This window comes from Apostichopus japonicus, chromosome 9, assembly GCF_037975245.1.
Source record: "Apostichopus japonicus isolate 1M-3 chromosome 9, ASM3797524v1, whole genome shotgun sequence".
Taxonomy (NCBI): Eukaryota; Metazoa; Echinodermata; class Holothuroidea; order Aspidochirotida; family Stichopodidae; genus Apostichopus; species Apostichopus japonicus.
In genome coordinates, this window is record NC_092569.1 from 21,268,850 (window position 1) to 21,286,049 (window position 17,200).

Here is a 17,200-nt window from a genome sequence, read left to right on the forward strand (position 1 = left end):
TGATGTAATCATAACAAAACTGTATTGATTCAATTATTTTTGTTATATTGTTCACATTCCTTCCTTCTCTTGGACATCATTTACTTGTTGATGCATAATAAAAAGAAAATCTACATTAATTTGGGTATCAAGATAATAAAGAAAAAAACAATCTGTAATACCACTCTGCTAAAGAATGAGTTTATCCTGAAGGTAGTTGCTTATTTTATGGGGAGAATGTATACTGGGAAGCAAAGTATACTCAAAAGTGAACCAGAGAGCTACAGTATGTTGGTACATACTGAATATTGATAACTTATAAGGCTAATGAAAATGGTACACCTTTTCACATCATCATAGGGTATTAAGTAAAATAGGCATAGGGACAGAAAAGTACACTCACCACCAGCTCTATTAACACTTTTCTAAGGAAAAGAAAAGGTTTTCATTTGCTAAATCGTAAACAATTTGGACATAATTTGGTATCTCCTTTGAAGAATGCTGGACTTTGTGGTCCAGTTTCACTGTATACTTATCATTAAATCACCCAATGAAAGAAAACATCCAATTGGCCAGTGCTTCCCTACCTGTGGATAAGTTACCCCTGGATCAGATTATTATTTCCTCTCTTTTTTGTTGGGGTGGGGGGGGGCAGGCGGAGGGGGTTGAGAGAAGTATATGGCTCTGTTGTTGACAGCAAGAAAAAGAAATGATATTGTTGAAACATATGGTAGATTCATTGGTTCAGGCCTCTCTGTATGTTGTTATACTATGTAACATGCTGTGATGTACTTTAGTGTATGACCATATAACTAACGATGAAATACACTTACTACACAAGGCAACCAAATTAACTGCTTCTTTTTCTTCCAACAGTACAAGGCGACCAAGTTAACTGGTTCTCTCTCTTCCAACAGTGTGCAATGTCTGTTCTACATAGAGAAGACATGTGGGCAGAGTATGGGCTTGGAAAAAAGAGGGCATTTTGGGTAATGCTTCCAAAATGCTTAGGTACCACTGGCCTATGCCCACCCTACACACCTCATTAGTTCAAGACAACCACCTTATCCTGACAGACTGTGTAACAATTACCAACCATTGTACGAGCAAGCCTAGATATTGGATATTGGATGTCTGATGTCTCCATTACTACAGTTTGATGCTGTCCCAAACAATATGTTCAAAGGTTTCTTAATATTAACACAAATACTATTTTTCTCTTTCCAATAAATTAAAGAAGACTAAGGCAGTTATCAAATGCTCTCCAACCATTTCAAATATGAAAGGTTTCACATGAACCTTATCCATAATATAAAAGCAGGTTTTTTTTTATGAAAAGATATCATAGGTGGTTAAGCACATCTATAGCAATCTTTATTTTTTAGTAATACTTGAATAACTTAGTAAAATTGTCAATTAATCGCCGAAAGCTACTTTCATATCATGGTCAAACCACATGTTTAACCTCTATGCTTTCATCCAACACATAAGAGTATGACTTAACGTCTGCTTATATACGAACAACGATGAATTAACTACTTACCAATTATACAACTAATCGTCTTACATTCCCCTTTGAATGGATTTTAAATGGAGGACAGGTGTTTTACTTATCCCTACATTTCTAGAGGAGACCAAATTCAGAGCCTTCTAAACTGCTACACAAAGTTTGAACGTTAAATTTGTTGTGCTATGGAACTGAAATACATTCTCTCTTAAAAGAACTTTATGGCAGACCATACCACAGTTAACTTCCAATTGACATGAAATATTTAATGTTATACAGTGCAATTCAGGTTCTACTGTTTGAGCATGACTCCAATAATAGTACATGTGTGCTATGGTATTGAAATGTATTCTCTCTTAAAATAACTCTATTGCAGACCATACCACAATTAACTTCCAATTGACATGAAATATTTAATGTTGTACAGTGCAATTCAGGTTCTACTGTTTGAGCATGATTCCAATAACAGTACATGTGTGCTATGGTATTGAAATGTATTCTCTCTTAAAATAACTCTATTGCAGACCATACCACAATTAACTTCCAATTGACATGAAATATTTAATGTTGTACAGTGCAATTCAGGTTCTACTGTTTAAGCATGATTCCAATAACAGTACATGTGTGCTATGGTATTGAAATGTATTCTCTCTTAAAAGAACTTTATTGCAGACCATACCACAGTTAACTTCCAATTGACTGGAAATATACAGTTGTTATATGTTATACAGTGCAATTCAGGTTCCAATCTTTGAGCCTGATATATAGTGGTCAAACATGCCAAAATACTGCACAGTTACGATGCTTGTATAATGGCTAATGGGAAACTACTCTCAGAAACCAACCACACCTAAGCATAACCACTTTCAAGTAGCAACACATATGTGCTTTGGTATTGAAGTGTGTTCTCTCAAAATAACTCTATTGTATAACATACCACAGTCACATTCAAATTGATATGAATGAAATACAACAAAAACTGAAAAGTTTATTGAATGGCTTATCCCATTGCTGATAGTAAGATAAATGCTATTGTTTATCTTGGATGTTATTCAGGACTCAACCGTTGCTGACTCTTTCCCTTCCTCTGTGAGGTATTTCTCCTCCACACTCCGAGGGCCATACAAGAGGACATAAGCACAGTGCCAGTCACCGCCTCCCGAGAGTCTCAAGATGTCTTCTGCAGTCACAGGAGATACATCATCATCATCAAACTTAATCCATTCATCTGGTATAGAGAGAAAGACATTCAAGTAAATCTTGAGCCCACATTTTAATGGGCTGTGTTCTTCGGCCCAATTGTTCCTCATGTTTCCCAAAGATCATGCAGACTGAGTTGGATATAAAGCTAAATTTAGAGGCATATTTCCAATGGATTTTCTCACATTCATTCATGATATTCACTGGTAGCTTCACACTTTGAAAAGCCTGAGAGCCTCTATGGAGCATTGAGTATGTTTAAGATACCCAATATCAATGAATCATCAAACACACATTACATCATATCACATTAAACATACAGTATGTATGGATGAGTTGAAATGTCTGGAAAAGCCTCCATGAAGCATTGAGTATGTTTAAGATACCCAATATCAATGAATCATCAAACACACATTACATCATATCACAGTAAACATAAAGTATGTATGGATGAGTTGAAATGTCTGGAAAAGCCTCCATGAAGCATTGAGTATGTTTAAGATACCCAATATCAATGAATCATCAAACACACATTACATCATATCACATTAAACATACAGTATGTATGGATGAGTTGAAATGTCTGGAAAAGCCTCTATGAAGCATTGAGTATGTTTAAGATACCCAATATCAATGAATCATCAAACACACATTACATCATATCACAGTAAACATAAAGTATGTATGGATGAGTTGAAATGTCTGGAAAAGCCTCCATGAAGCATTGAGTATGTTTAAGATACCCAATATCAATGAATCATCAAACACACATTACATCATATCACAGTAAACATACAGTATGTATGGATGAGTTGTATCTATCCTATTGATGTTCATGATACAATGTCCTCTTATGTACCCGATGCACATGTTGTAGGTTAAACTGGGATGAAAACAATCTGTTTTGTGCCATGGCAGAGAACAATGCATGTGGAGATGAATAGTACTTTGCATAATAACCAGGTAGCTCCACACAGGCAAGAAGCATATCAGGTTTTCCCTCTTCTCTTCTGGATTTTTCTTTGTTTGAATGGGGATGGGATGATGGGATATGGGGGGGGAGGGGATAGAACCTACACATTATTTAATACTTAATGATTTTGTTGATCTTTGAAATTAATAATCATCATAATAAAAGGAATATATAAAGCACAAAATGCAAAAGCCTGTAAATCATATTTCATTTGTGCACATTCATGAACACTGGTGTGTTTACATCTTTGGGTCAAGGCATACTTGATCTTAGGGAAACCACTTCCAGCAAACTACCTTGCGATCCACTCACCTCCTTTCCTTTTGACCCAGCCGACATAATGGCCAGATGAACTAGATCTTCCTTGGTGAGTCAACACTGCCTGGAGTTCATAATAGCCACTGTTGTTACTACCTTTATCTGAAATAAGATCCAATAGTGACCACAATAAACAGTCAAGCAGGCGTTATCGTGAGACCATATTACATATCAAACTTTAATGAATTGGACTTCAGAATAGACAGACTGCAGGACAAATCAGATCTTACACAAGATTTCACTCCTGGTGATAAGTACAAATACGCACACTCCTAAAAATGTTACTGATAATGAGCACATTGCTTGAAAAAGCCAATTGCAAGTGAAACCAAAAGAATTTTTTAAATAAGCTCCGTCTAAATGTGTGCCGAACAGTTGCATCTGAAATCTTGTTATTCTGGAAGGACTAAATTTCGGTAATGAAAATACTATTTCTTAATATTCACTTACCGTCTGAGAATTCAAAGGGAAGGTACTTAGCATCCTCATCGACAGCCACTTCACTCTGCAGTTTAACCTTCTTTCCTTCTTGCTTTGCCTAGAATATGGAAAAACATCATAGAGAAATGTTTTAGAAAATAAAAAATGTCTTCAACACTCTCCTTTACATGTACCAGAGAAAGAACAGAAAATTACATAAATTAGATAGCTACCAGGATCAGGGACGTAACCTGAAATTTAAAAAGGAGGGGGGGGGGGAAGAATTTTAAAAGGGGCATTTCTCACATAGGGAGCATTATTACACTTAACGGAGGGCCATGATGTACAAAGAAATTTTTTGCCCAAAATGCATCCCACGTTGCGGGAAATAAACAATAATAAGAGTATTGTATTACGTAGCAGACAAACTTTCAGGTGAAAGACTGAGGGTTTTAAGTATTAAGTTAAATTTTTTTTTTCAGGGAAAAAGGGGCGGGGAGCGATCGCTCCCATTACTCCCCCTGGATACATCCCTGACCAGGATGCAAACAGCTTCTAAAGAGAGCTTCATGTTTTTAATGTACCCCCCCCCCCCCAACTCTTGTCATCACCCCATCACAGACAAGTTGGTTTAATATCACCAATAACACTTTCTGTCAGTGTGACAACAAAACTGACATGAATCTCCCTCTTTCTTCATGCCACAATCCTTTTCTCACATTAAACCAAAATGTTCCAAAGCTGATTCCCTTCCTATGGAATGACCTAATTATACAAAGGGGAACATAGGACTTGCAAAAACAAAGGTGACAATACAAGGTGAAACTAAAAATGGCTGAGAAGGGTGACAAATGAAAGAATAAAAGAAAAATCATAATAATGACAGAAACAAATTTCTCATGACAAGCAAAATATAGGAAAAAGATAAGAAATTACCTTTTGGGCCTCAGCAGTCTTCTTATCTTCCATAATTTTAAATTTGTCTCTCATTGGAACCAACTTCTCCTGGAGAGTTTCTGAACATAGATCCCAGACGTCTAAAGTCATTGGAAACTTAACGTCCTGACAGAAAACAGATAGGGGTGAACTTTAGTATAAGTTGTTGTTTTAGTTTATTAAACATTGACAGGGTTCACAACAGACACAAAGAAAGTTCTTTCAGCAGTTGCCATTGTAGTATCTATGATGGCAAGAGTAATGCATTCAGCTAAGCACTAATGATACACTACTAACCTTGAGGATCTTGGCATTTATACTCTCCTTTTCTTTATACTGGAATCTGACCATCTGAATGGTTAAATAAGCAGGAAGACGACTCAACTTGGACTCCTTGATGTATTGAGCATTCCTCTCCAACGACGGAGAATTCTTTTCAATATGTTCTGACAACCTCTAAAAATGGAAACAAAGGCAAATCGATTGTGTGATTTCTGTTGAGTGATACGGGCAGTTAATAAATAGATGACGGCAACGACCATCCGTTATGAAATATACATGTAGACGATGTAATCCAATGATTTATCAGTTTGTGCAATAATGAGGCATAGTTCTCTGGTGTTGTTTAAAATAAAAGCAAGCCAAAACTTTTGACAAAGGAACTGACTATTTGTGACTCTGTTTTTAAGAAACTTAAAGGGCAATGCTAATAGAGGACACTAACATACTGTAATGTGAACATGGCAAGTGCTATGGCTCTCAGAGATCTTTACAATTCCAATCTTCTGTGAATCTATTTCGGTGCCAAAGGGGAATCTCTTTTTAAAAGTACTTAGGTTTTGAAAGTATTTATTTTAAATATTTACATTCTATTTGTGTAAATAATATAACAAGGATGGAACAAGAATCGATACAAGAGGTAAGGATGAAAGAAGTTGAAGAGATCTGAAGAAGATAGATTGTTTTACAGGCAGCTCACCTTTTAAAGATCGAAGAGCAAAAGATAAAAGTGATACAAATAGTAATTAACTAATGACTACTCACCGACTGTAGCCCTGTGTGCATGTATCTAACTTCATGGTCAATGTAACAACTCAGCTGAAAAAATGATTCCTTAGAGTTGGTAGGCTTCTCGTCCTCTGCCTCAATACACTTTAGACTGAATAGAAACTTTGTCAAGGAAAGACAACAAATACTTCTGTCTCTTTTATAATCAATCCTGTTGCTCATTCTGCACCCAAAGGTTTCAAGAGATTTGGTGTGATGTACTCAAAAGATGATATAAGAGACGTTTGCAAATACTATGAAGTCTGCAAGTAATGAGAAGAAAGCTGCTTATGTCCTAGGGATAGCTTAAGGGGATTACAAAGCTGGGATTACTTAGACATGTAAAGACTTGCTAATAGGATTAAAGGATAGAGCTTAGAGATGAGGAGAGTGGTTAAGCGCAGTTGGACTGTGGCTTTTGTGAGGTGAGGAGCGAAGGGAATAAGGAGAGACAAGAAAAGGGAGAAGCCGAGGTTGTGTGAGAGGATAGCGGTGATAGTGTTGCAAGGTAGCAGAGGTTGTTATGAAGGCTTGATGTTTTGAGATTGTGAAAGGAAGCAGTGGCATTTCGGGGAGTCCGATAATAAATGGAGAAGAGCATCGAATAACATTGTCCTGAACTTATTACCCCAAACTACGCAACACAAGTGTTAGCATATATATACATTTCCTATTTCTATTTCATATTGTTGTGAGAGCTGGTGTGATGTACTTAAAAGATGATATAACAGAAGTTTGCAAATACTATCAAGTGTTAGCATATAAATTTCCTGTTTCCATTTCAATTTTCTGATACAATGTCCCTATCAATATTGCTAACATTTGCCAATTTTGTTCTTATTTTCTTCAGCAAAACTTCAAGGGATCTCTTTGTGGATTAGCTAAAGTCACTTCAGCCAATAATTCTCCCAGGAGTTTGTTCCAGGACTAACCGTAAACCCTGTTTCATGGAGAAATTTACCAAAGATACCAAAAAAAAGAGAAAAACCCATTAACAAGACCATTAGAAATCTAAATTGAGAAAGGATACGTGGTATCAAACTCCCCTCGGAAGTACTGATCCATAAAACCCTTGTTTGTAGAAGATGCCCCCCCGTCAACCTCCATCGGCTCTCCGGCGTCTGTTATGCTGGGTAACTTCTGCTGCAACATTCTCGTAATCTGAATCCAACACTCATTGGCATCCTTTTGGAGAAACAAGAGTAGAAACTTGAAAATAATTCACGGTATCCATGAACTGTTTACAACCTGTACATGATGGTTGATAACAAGATATGAGTTTTGTTTCGGTTACATGAATGTCACTACGGACACACATGGACATTAGCATGGTGACTGAATAGTAGAGGTGTGATACTTCAAGACGCACATGTACTTGAGATAATTTTTATGTAATGTACTATATAGAGGGTTATAGTGTCTTTCCGCCCAAAAGTGTGCTCTCATCTGAAACACTAACACATGCAAACTTTATTTTTCTGCAATTTGCAACAGTAAACTAGTTTTTCTGCAAATAAGGAATGTGTGTGTTTCGATACATCGGTTGCTTTAAGTGTTGAAGACCAAGGGAAAGAGGTCATCAAATTGGTTTAGATATTAGACAAATTCTTCACGAATAGAAAAGCAGCAATCTGATATGAGTCAGAAGGCGTTCCTAATACTTCAAAAATGTGCACATCTCAGATATATGTAATTTCCAGATTCAAAGTGTTTCAAAACACAAGAATTTGAATTTGAATGAGAATTAAACTTGTTTTCAAGTTAGTAACAAAGATTATAATCACTTATTTAGTATAATTTGTTATTTTAAGGTAATATTATCCAGAGATCTGGAGACCCTATGGTTTTCTCTACCACCATATTGTTGAACATGCCCCCTCTGTCCATATAAATGTCCAAATAAGGATGAAATCACACGTATGCTGGGAAGGAAACAGTTCAACAAGTTTTCAAATTCTTAACAGAATAAACTCTGTACCGACCAAAAATGACTATATTATTAAATGAACTTTATATTTTCCCCCCAATTTCAAGCTAATTTTCCACTGCCACTTTTTTGTTCTTATATCAGAGAGAGACAAACGTTGGTGTTACTTTTCACATGTACTAAAGCAATAAGCATGACTTATAAAACAAAAACACTGACCTGCTGCTGGAATACACCTTGCTCCGTTCTGTCAGCAAAGTGAGGGAATGCTGCATGCAGGCGTTGTAATAGCACAAAAGGAGGAAACCCTTCAGACTTCTGATCTAGTTGGACAAAGAGGTCCCTCATAGCTGCCACAACTCCCACAGCTGTATCTGTCGCAGTTAACCTGGGATCTCCTGAATACCTGTAAATAAAACACATAGCAAAGATATGACACACACCTCCTTCAAGTCACACCTGAAAATGCATCTCTTTCAAGAGCACTATAATGATGGTTTCTAGGATTTTTTAGATTTTATGATGTTCTGTCGTGTTGGTTTTTAGGTTCTAGCTTCAATTGAAATTTTCACTTTTTAGCATTCAAATTGTAGATTTTGTAGTCAATCTGTTTCATTGCTTTACTCTTCACCAGTGCTTTAATAATTTTTTGATCTCATATTCCTGTATCTGTATATGGTATATGTATTTACTGTTTAAGTATTCACTGTTTTATGTCATTGTGTATTCTAGATTGTTTGTAAAGCAGACTGATGCATCGCGAGTAGTGGGCTATATAAGATTTTATTTACATTTACAGTTTTACATTTACATCAGCCAGTCAGCATTGGATTAATAATAGTCCAGTACAGGAATTGTACTGAAGGAGACATTGACTAACATGTTCATAATGCAAAGTCAACAGAAACACCTACCATAAAGGACTGAGCTATTTAATACTTTGTTAGTCCATACTCACTGTCATGGGAATCATGTGACTCACTCCTCACGTCATTGTTACAGAGTGGGACCACCAACTTGGCCATTCTCTCAGTTAAAAGCCATATTATGCATTTAATTATGAACACACACAGGATATAGGTATGTAGCTCCAAAAATCAAGAAAGAAGACTTACTTTCTTAGGGCTTCTTTCAACTCTGGAACACTCCTCAAGCACTGCACAGTTGCATTCATGTAGCATGTGTTACCAAGGTTGCTTAACCCAGCTGGAAATTCAAGCTGAAAAGAGAATGTCAAAAGTTAAAAAGAAGAGGAAAAGACTCAAATGTGCAGAAATTTAGTTTGTACTTGCATATATCCAAAGAAAAGATAGATCTATTCCACTGAAGTCATGGAAGAGAACTAAGAAATTGTCATTAAAAAATAAATAATTGAAAGTAAATTTGCTTAAAAGCAGTCATTTCCCTCCCTTTCAATTGTTGATGACTGTTTTGAGCAAACAATTTTTTTTTAAATGTTCCATGACATCGATGAGAATTCGTATTTGAACAAATTGGACTACAACAAATGAACAAAATTTTTTCATTTCTTTTAAGAAAACTGTAGCCATGGATACAAGAGAAATTCATGAATCAACTTACTGCACTGGCAAGTTCTTCCTCAGTCAAGTCTTCTATGAACAACGTTTTTTCAACTGGAGCCTCAGGAAGGGCTTCTTTGGTCCCCATCATTAGCAATGTTGCACCCTGAACATGAAAGAAGGAACACCACATATTACATTCAGATAAAATGTCTATAAAGTTAAGTCTGTATGTTTCACAATACAATAGTTGTGTGTAGTTTAGTGTTTACACGGGTCCAAAAATCGGGAACCGGGTACCCGAGGGCCGTTACCCGTCGGGTATCCGGGTACCCGGAAAAAAATTGTTTACCCTCGTGTATCACGATTTTCAAGAAATTACTTATTGGATGCTGTAATAAATGCATTATATTCTCTACTGACAATGTTTTCATGTTCAAATACGTAGGTCTAAGATAAGGTATAAAATCTCCCTCAATAATTTTTATTTGCTTGTGTTTCTTAATTATTTAATTATAATTAGCATTACTACTATCATCGCACTGCCGCCGCTGCTTATGCTAGCTCGTGCACGTCTATTGGATCAAACCATATAAATATCCAATTTAGCTCTTAAACAGTTTTTAATACTACTACTATCTATTATGCAGGCCCAGGGTTCGCATTAGCCGCGAGATTGCGCGAATATTTGATCGCATTTGGAATAAACGATTAGTAAAAAGCCACTTGCGATTACTATTTTTTAGTTATCCCGTCTTTAATCCATAAACATCGCGTAAAATTCCTTGTCAGCCTTTCCTTCTTTGAAATAAACGAATGAATAAATAATAATTTCTTCCACATGGTAGCCTAACACCACACTAAGTCAATGCGAAATCTAGCTAAGCCTAACCATCTGTTTATTTGCTGGAGTTGTGACGCAGTTATAAGACATCCATGGAATACTTTCGTTATTGCTGTTACGTTCGACCACATGGTTGCCTAAAACCATACTAAGTCAATGGGGGTAGTCTAGCCTAGCCATCTGTTTATTAGCTGAAATTGTGACGCAGTTATAAGATATCTATGGAAAGCTTTCGTTATTGCTGTTATCTTCGAACACATGGTAGCCTAACAACACACTAAGTCAATGGGAAATCAGCCTAACCGTCGGTTTGGCAATTTTTTTTTTTTTTAAATCACACTTTGCTTAGGATTCGGGTAATAAATTAGGAACCGGGTAATATCGCGTCGGGCGGGTACCCGGGTACCTGGATAACCCGTGCAAACACTAGTGTAGTTCACTATTGTCAAAGTGCACTTTTTTTAAGAAAGACTTGAAGTCAACCTAAACAGAAAAGGTAAATGTTGGGCATCTTTTAATCAGATCTGTTGAAAATTTATAATCTAAGGCAATTATTGTATTTAAAAATATCTTATATATAGAGATACTTATAAAAGAGGTCTACATACCAGTACTAAGATAATCTTGGCCCTTGACCGATGATGTGACGAGACAGACCACGGTCTATTGTGATCACACTGATCAAAGTAATTGAAGCTTTAGCCAGTCAAAATATAGGTAACAATCTATCAACCATATCTCTACTTAGGGACTGCATAATGAGATTGAGGTTTTAACTTACATTGTGGAATATTTTTCTCTTCATTTTAAGTTTGACATTGTGTGCCACCAGAATGTCACATGAATTTCAAAAAAATTAATCCAATCAAAACTTGACTTAGCTATAAATAAACCGATTAATAGAAAATATTCAAAGTACTTACATCTTTCAGCTTGAATGTTCCCCAGTCTGTGTCTTTTAGCACAGTTCCCTTTAACATGACTTTTTGCCTGTTTGGTTCTACACCAGTCAGAGCAAAAAGTTGTGCTTTGAATACAAGAGGTGGTTCCTCTGTATTACATTCCAAATCTTTGTACTTCTCCTTTCCCCATTTCACATGAACTGTAGAGAGGAAGAGATTGCAAAAACGTTAACACTTTAAGATCATTAAATGATTATAGGAATGCTCCAAACCTTTAAATGAAAGGAAAGTTGGGGTACATACATATATGGCTTTATTCACATGCTCCTAAACTAGCATAATTACTTGTTGATAAGATTCACACCTTTTGTACTCTCTCTTTCCATTGCTAACAAAATCATAATAGTGTTAACTTAATTTCTAATTCCATACTTACATGTAAATTACATTTTACTCAAGATATATAATTAATGCTATCATCATACACCTGTTCATAAGTGACTTCCTTCTCCTTGTTTTAATTGTTCACAACCTATTTTGCATTTACATTTATTTTGGATTCCAACAACTACAGTATGGGCATTTTAATACATTACTGTACAGTACTGTATATTGCATATGAATGTGCATGAACTTTAACAACAATTACTATTGTAGAAATATACCATTTCACTGAGTGCAGTTAATATAATCTATCATTCCTTCCGGGTTCATGTCAACCTTGAAATTGTACTTATTTATATGGTAGGCTGTATACAAGTATTGACATAGAAAGCAATTGTAATTCATACATTAAAAAAAGGTGGGGCTTATTCGCAGGGCAGCCCTGCGAATAGCCAGACACATACACCTTACTCGCAGGGCAGCTCTGCGAATAGACGGACACAAGTATCTTATTCACAGGGCAGGCCTGCGAACAGCCGGACACAGACACCTTATTTGCAGGGCTGCCCTGCGAACAGCCGGACACAGACACTTTATTTGCAGGGCTGCCCTGTGAATAGCCAGACACAAGCATCTTATTTGCAGGGCTGCTCTGTGAATAGCCAGACACATACACCTTATTCACAGGGCAGCCTTAGACTGGGTTAACAGGCGCAATAACTTTTGGGGCTATTCGAGTTTGCTTTTGGGCACCAGCTATCTTTTTGAGAGTCTTAATTGGGAGCTGCCCCTATATTTTGAGGAATTTATTGGCCTTTGGGATTCCTATCTTAATGCTGTTAGGATTGGTTTTGGGAGCCTAGGGCCTTAAGATTGAACCAATCTAGCATTAGTACCGCCAACATAAAAAATGTCATCCCTCATTTTCACCATTTCAGAGTGACTGCTCATTTGCATGTAAAGGTGTGGGAGGGGGGGGGGGGTGAGTGTCACACCCTTGACCATATTGGCTTTCAGGCAAGGTCGGCTTTTGGGGAATCCCAAGATAAGCTCCCTTAAAATAAGCTTTTAAAATTGAACTGCTTGGGTTCCAAAAATTAGCTTATGAAGTGGCTACGACTATTTGGGCCCAAAAGGTTGGCTTTTTCAAGGCCCCTAAACTGACTGGTATCAACGGCAAAACCTAATAATAAACCTATTTTCAAAATCGTTACAGCCCTGCGAATAAGGTGACTGTGTACGTTATTCGCTGGGGCTGCCCTGCGAATAATCACTTCGTCCAAAAAAATGTAACATAACTGTACTAAACCTAAGACCAACATGGCCTAACCCAATTACAACGTGGATATATCATCCGTATCCTAGGCTACAGTAGGCCTAGGTACATTGCTCTAATGTAGCCTAGCCTCGACATAGATTTCATATACAGTGGGCCAGTACCCTGATTAAGCTACTCACTTGACCTAAGTTACTGACTAAGTCCTAAGTAAGCAAGGTCTCCGACTGTTCATAAAGTAGCCAAAATGAGTGACCTGTATGTAACTTTGGCTTTAAACGTTTGGCCGCTGTTACATTAAATAAATGATTAAGCAAGCGCACAGAATTGTTCCATAACATTGCATTAACGCTAGGCCTTTGTTTATCGAACATCATATGCGTTAGGATACCAATAACACAGAAACCCAAGTTCGAGCTTAATGAAGGAAACGATTTTTAAGAAAAATTAAAAGTTGATGGGACAAATTGATGTCGAATTCAATCAATATTAACCTTTGAAAACAGACATGAGGCTTGCTGTCTTTGCTGGAAGATATATCGCCAGTTGTTACACATTTAATACTTCAGTAACTGTCTGTAGTCTGCTTTGTCACGTTTATGGCTATGGTTTCAGCTCATAATGGAAGTCTAGCATGCAGCTGCATCCAATAATCTAGCAGAATATATTACCATCAATTGACCACCTAGTGAATAGCGAGAACGTTTCAAAATATTTCTTGTAAGGAGAAGTAGAAGAATATTTCTATGATAGTTCTTATTTATGAAATATTTCTAACATGCTGACATTAAATTCTGCTTTAGTGGTACTGGTAGGGGTACCAACTATAGGTCTAGTATGAAATGTTTTACCACTAACGTACAGTAGGCGTAACCTATTGAATTGTCAATGGTAGCCTACTGTACATTAGTTATGCCTAAGCCATATGCATAGTCCTCGTCTACAGCAGGCTATACTAGATATCAGTTTCGCGATTGCTTTGTAGTGTTGCTACTGTCAATGGCTTCAGTGTGGGAGGCAGAGTTGCAGTAGGGGGACAAGGAGTACCCCACAACTTTGGAGCAATACCCTTTAATTAAGAGGTTGGCAACATCGTCAGTATAGGCAGTCGAGTAATACACAGAGAAATGCCAATTGAAATGCCAATAAGTCCAATGTATGATAATGTTATGGACCCATACACTGTCTGTTCATAATTATGCATAAGGAAGTTCAATACGAGGAGAAATGCCTTTCATAAAGTTTAATGTATGATGCTGTTGTGGCTTCACCATCTACAATGTCAGGACAGTTGGAGTTCTTCCGACAGTGTAGTCAGCTACAGTGTGGAGCTTTGTGTTGCGGGGTATTCTGCAATAAATCCTGGTTCGAACCCATCCCATATTGTTGATATTATAATGACTGCCAGAATTACGTAAAATATTAAATAGAACATAACTTGTTTGATGAGTGTTCCTCTGGATGTGGAACATTTAGGTTTTCAATCAAAATTGAATTAATATCATTGTTAAGTAAATGTATATATTTATGTATGCATTTTCGATCCTCCTGCAAGCAGGAACTTGCGAAGAAAAGAAGTCTCATTGGCTTATCAAAGCCGCAAGCTGACTGAAGTCAGTCCTTACATTCATTTCATGTTTGTTTGTGTGTATATATGCAACAGTCTCTTACATTCATATATATGTATGTATTTGTATGTAACTATATATGTATGCAACCTTCAGGGTTCCTGAAAAGTTTTCAAACATGGTTCACTGATACAGTAGGAGCTCATGTCATCTTGTTGCATGTGGCTTCTCCCTGTGCCATCAGTGCATTTCATATTTGTGTCAGTGGCCACCTTTCACCCATGTCAGCATATATGTAAATTCATAATTTGTTGTTTTCTTACATACTGTATTGTAGGTCCTTGTATCCCCATTGATGTGATGTCCTTATAAAGATGCAAAATGGCTAACAATCACCTTAGTTTAATGCCAGTGGAGGATTTGACACGTGATAGGATACAAGAAACATTGGATTCCTTAGAGAATGGTGTGGACAAGATGAGGGAATTGGCAAGAGTAGTGAAAGAGGATAGGGAGGCAATCCTTAACTCCCTGGGCTCACTTTTGAACAGTCCTATATTGAAAGACACAAAAGGAGGTACAGTATGTTACATTCTCTGGTTAGGGTTCGATGGATGATATATTTAATATGGTATTTATTAATGATGTTATCTTAAGTGTGTGCCATGTTGTTTATTCCGCGCAGACTGGACTAGGCAGCTTACTACACCTGTCACACAGTATAGTCGAAACTGACATTTTCTGCTTTGTATATTCAGTTTTATTTCAGTATTTAGATCCAGCTTGGTGGTTAAAAGAATTTGATTAAAATTGGTAGGGTCAAAGGTCACAGTAGGTCAACAGGCATCAAAGTCTGACAACCTTTTAAAAATGATAACTCCAAAATTAAAGACCTCTGCAATTTATCTGTGAATTCTCTTATGCTATGATTTTCTTTTGGGGAACATGGTTTGGTCAAATTCAGTATACTTTAGTTCTATGAAGGGGCTCACTTAAATTGCAAGGAATCACAAAGCTAACTGACTTTCTGACTCATCTAAATGGCTTTTCATATCAATTTTTTAGAGCCAAAGTGAGCTAGAACTTAACATTCTACAAACCACTCTTCTATAAGTTTACAGTACTTAGTAAGTCAGTCTGCCTCTCCCTCATGCATATCTGGCTGCTTAGTGCCCTATAATCACAGACATCCAGGTTGGCATAATACATATTTTCATTCTACACTTTCCTTCATTTTGACAGCCGAAAGAGAAGAGATTGAATTAAGATTAGACCATCTCGTTAAGCGGTGTCTTGGAGTTGAAATTGAAGTCCAAATCATTCGTAACCAAAGTCAGCAACTTGCAATGGAAAGAGTCACAGAAATTCTCGAGTCGTTGGTAGATTCAGCCCATAGTGATTTGAGAAGAACTAAAACCGTTGCTCAGAGGTTTGTGTGTCATAGTTATTGTTACAGTAGTTAATATAGGGGCCTAAAAAAAAATTATATTAAAAAAAAAATAGTTCTTGTCCTCCAGTTGCAGTTCTCAAGTTTAATGCACTAGCCTATGATACCTTTGAAGTGTCATATGCAACACATGGCATACTGTACACAATCACTTGTATGTTAAAAATAGAGAAATTTGTGTGTTAAATTATTGATTAATTGATAAGTCTGTCGATATCGCAGCTGATTTAAAAAATCAAGAATCGAGACACTTAAATTAATTCCAATACTCTGCTGATTCAATCAATTTGCCGTGTTTTATACCATTGAGTTATATACAGTGGGTTGATTCAATGACTCATACCGTGTTGAAAAAGAATCACTGATAACTACTCAATGTTAAGTTTAAATGACTAGTTGCAAGTCTACGGATTACTGAGAACACATATACAGCCAATGCTTTAAACCTTTATGGTATTATCATTTTGCAATGATTATTGATAGTTAATGTATGTACAGTGTTACTTTATTGTCAAAGTATAAGTGTTTGTAAATTGCCAATCTAAGAGGTGCAGTATCTATTTATCCAATCTACCAAAGGAAATTTCTGACTCAATATGAAATACTTCTACTGTAAATGTTAAATTAAATGAAGTGATTTGTTGCCAGTCTATGGTGTACTGAGAACACATTCAGGCAGAACTATAAACTTTCATTATATTATGATTTTGCAATGATTATTCATAATTAATGTATATATGTGTAAATCACCAATCTTTCAATTTGGAGAGCTGCACTGCTGCAATATTTTATTATCAAAGCTACGAAAAAGAAATTTCTTATTCAAAATGAAATACTTTTGTTACTAGCCAAAGTGAAGATGGACTGTTGGGGCCATGTGCAGGTTTGGTAAATAGAATACCAGCTTTGGGCCAGTAAAACTCCCCCTAGAGTGGCTCATAGACCGAACATT

General features: G+C 36.6%; 2 protein-coding genes across 2 annotated transcripts in view; one reads left to right on the forward strand and one right to left on the reverse strand.

The window, feature by feature from the left end:
- Positions 1 to 13,878, reverse strand: LOC139974503 (ubiquitin carboxyl-terminal hydrolase 14-like). Its single transcript, XM_071981690.1, has 12 exons — positions 13,728 to 13,878; positions 11,595 to 11,773; positions 9,889 to 9,993; positions 9,423 to 9,526; positions 8,527 to 8,713; positions 7,411 to 7,565; positions 6,378 to 6,492; positions 5,631 to 5,789; positions 5,334 to 5,459; positions 4,428 to 4,515; positions 3,972 to 4,079; positions 1 to 2,714 (listed from the first exon to the last, which is right to left on the reverse strand). Exons 1-12 carry the CDS (start codon positions 13,741 to 13,743, stop codon positions 2,539 to 2,541), a joined length of 1,518 nt encoding a protein of 505 aa, XP_071837791.1. The 5' UTR covers positions 13,744 to 13,878; the 3' UTR covers positions 1 to 2,538.
- LOC139974505 (BAG family molecular chaperone regulator 2-like) overlaps positions 13,817 to 17,200 on the forward strand; it is an 8,942-nt gene continuing 5,558 nt past the window's right edge. The window contains exons 1-3 of the mRNA XM_071981696.1: positions 13,817 to 13,953; positions 15,139 to 15,378; positions 16,044 to 16,230. Of these exons, the coding sequence (XP_071837797.1) occupies positions 15,183 to 15,378; positions 16,044 to 16,230 (383 nt within the window). The 5' untranslated portion in view covers positions 13,817 to 13,953; positions 15,139 to 15,182. The remainder of the gene's footprint in view (positions 13,954 to 15,138; positions 15,379 to 16,043; positions 16,231 to 17,200) is intronic.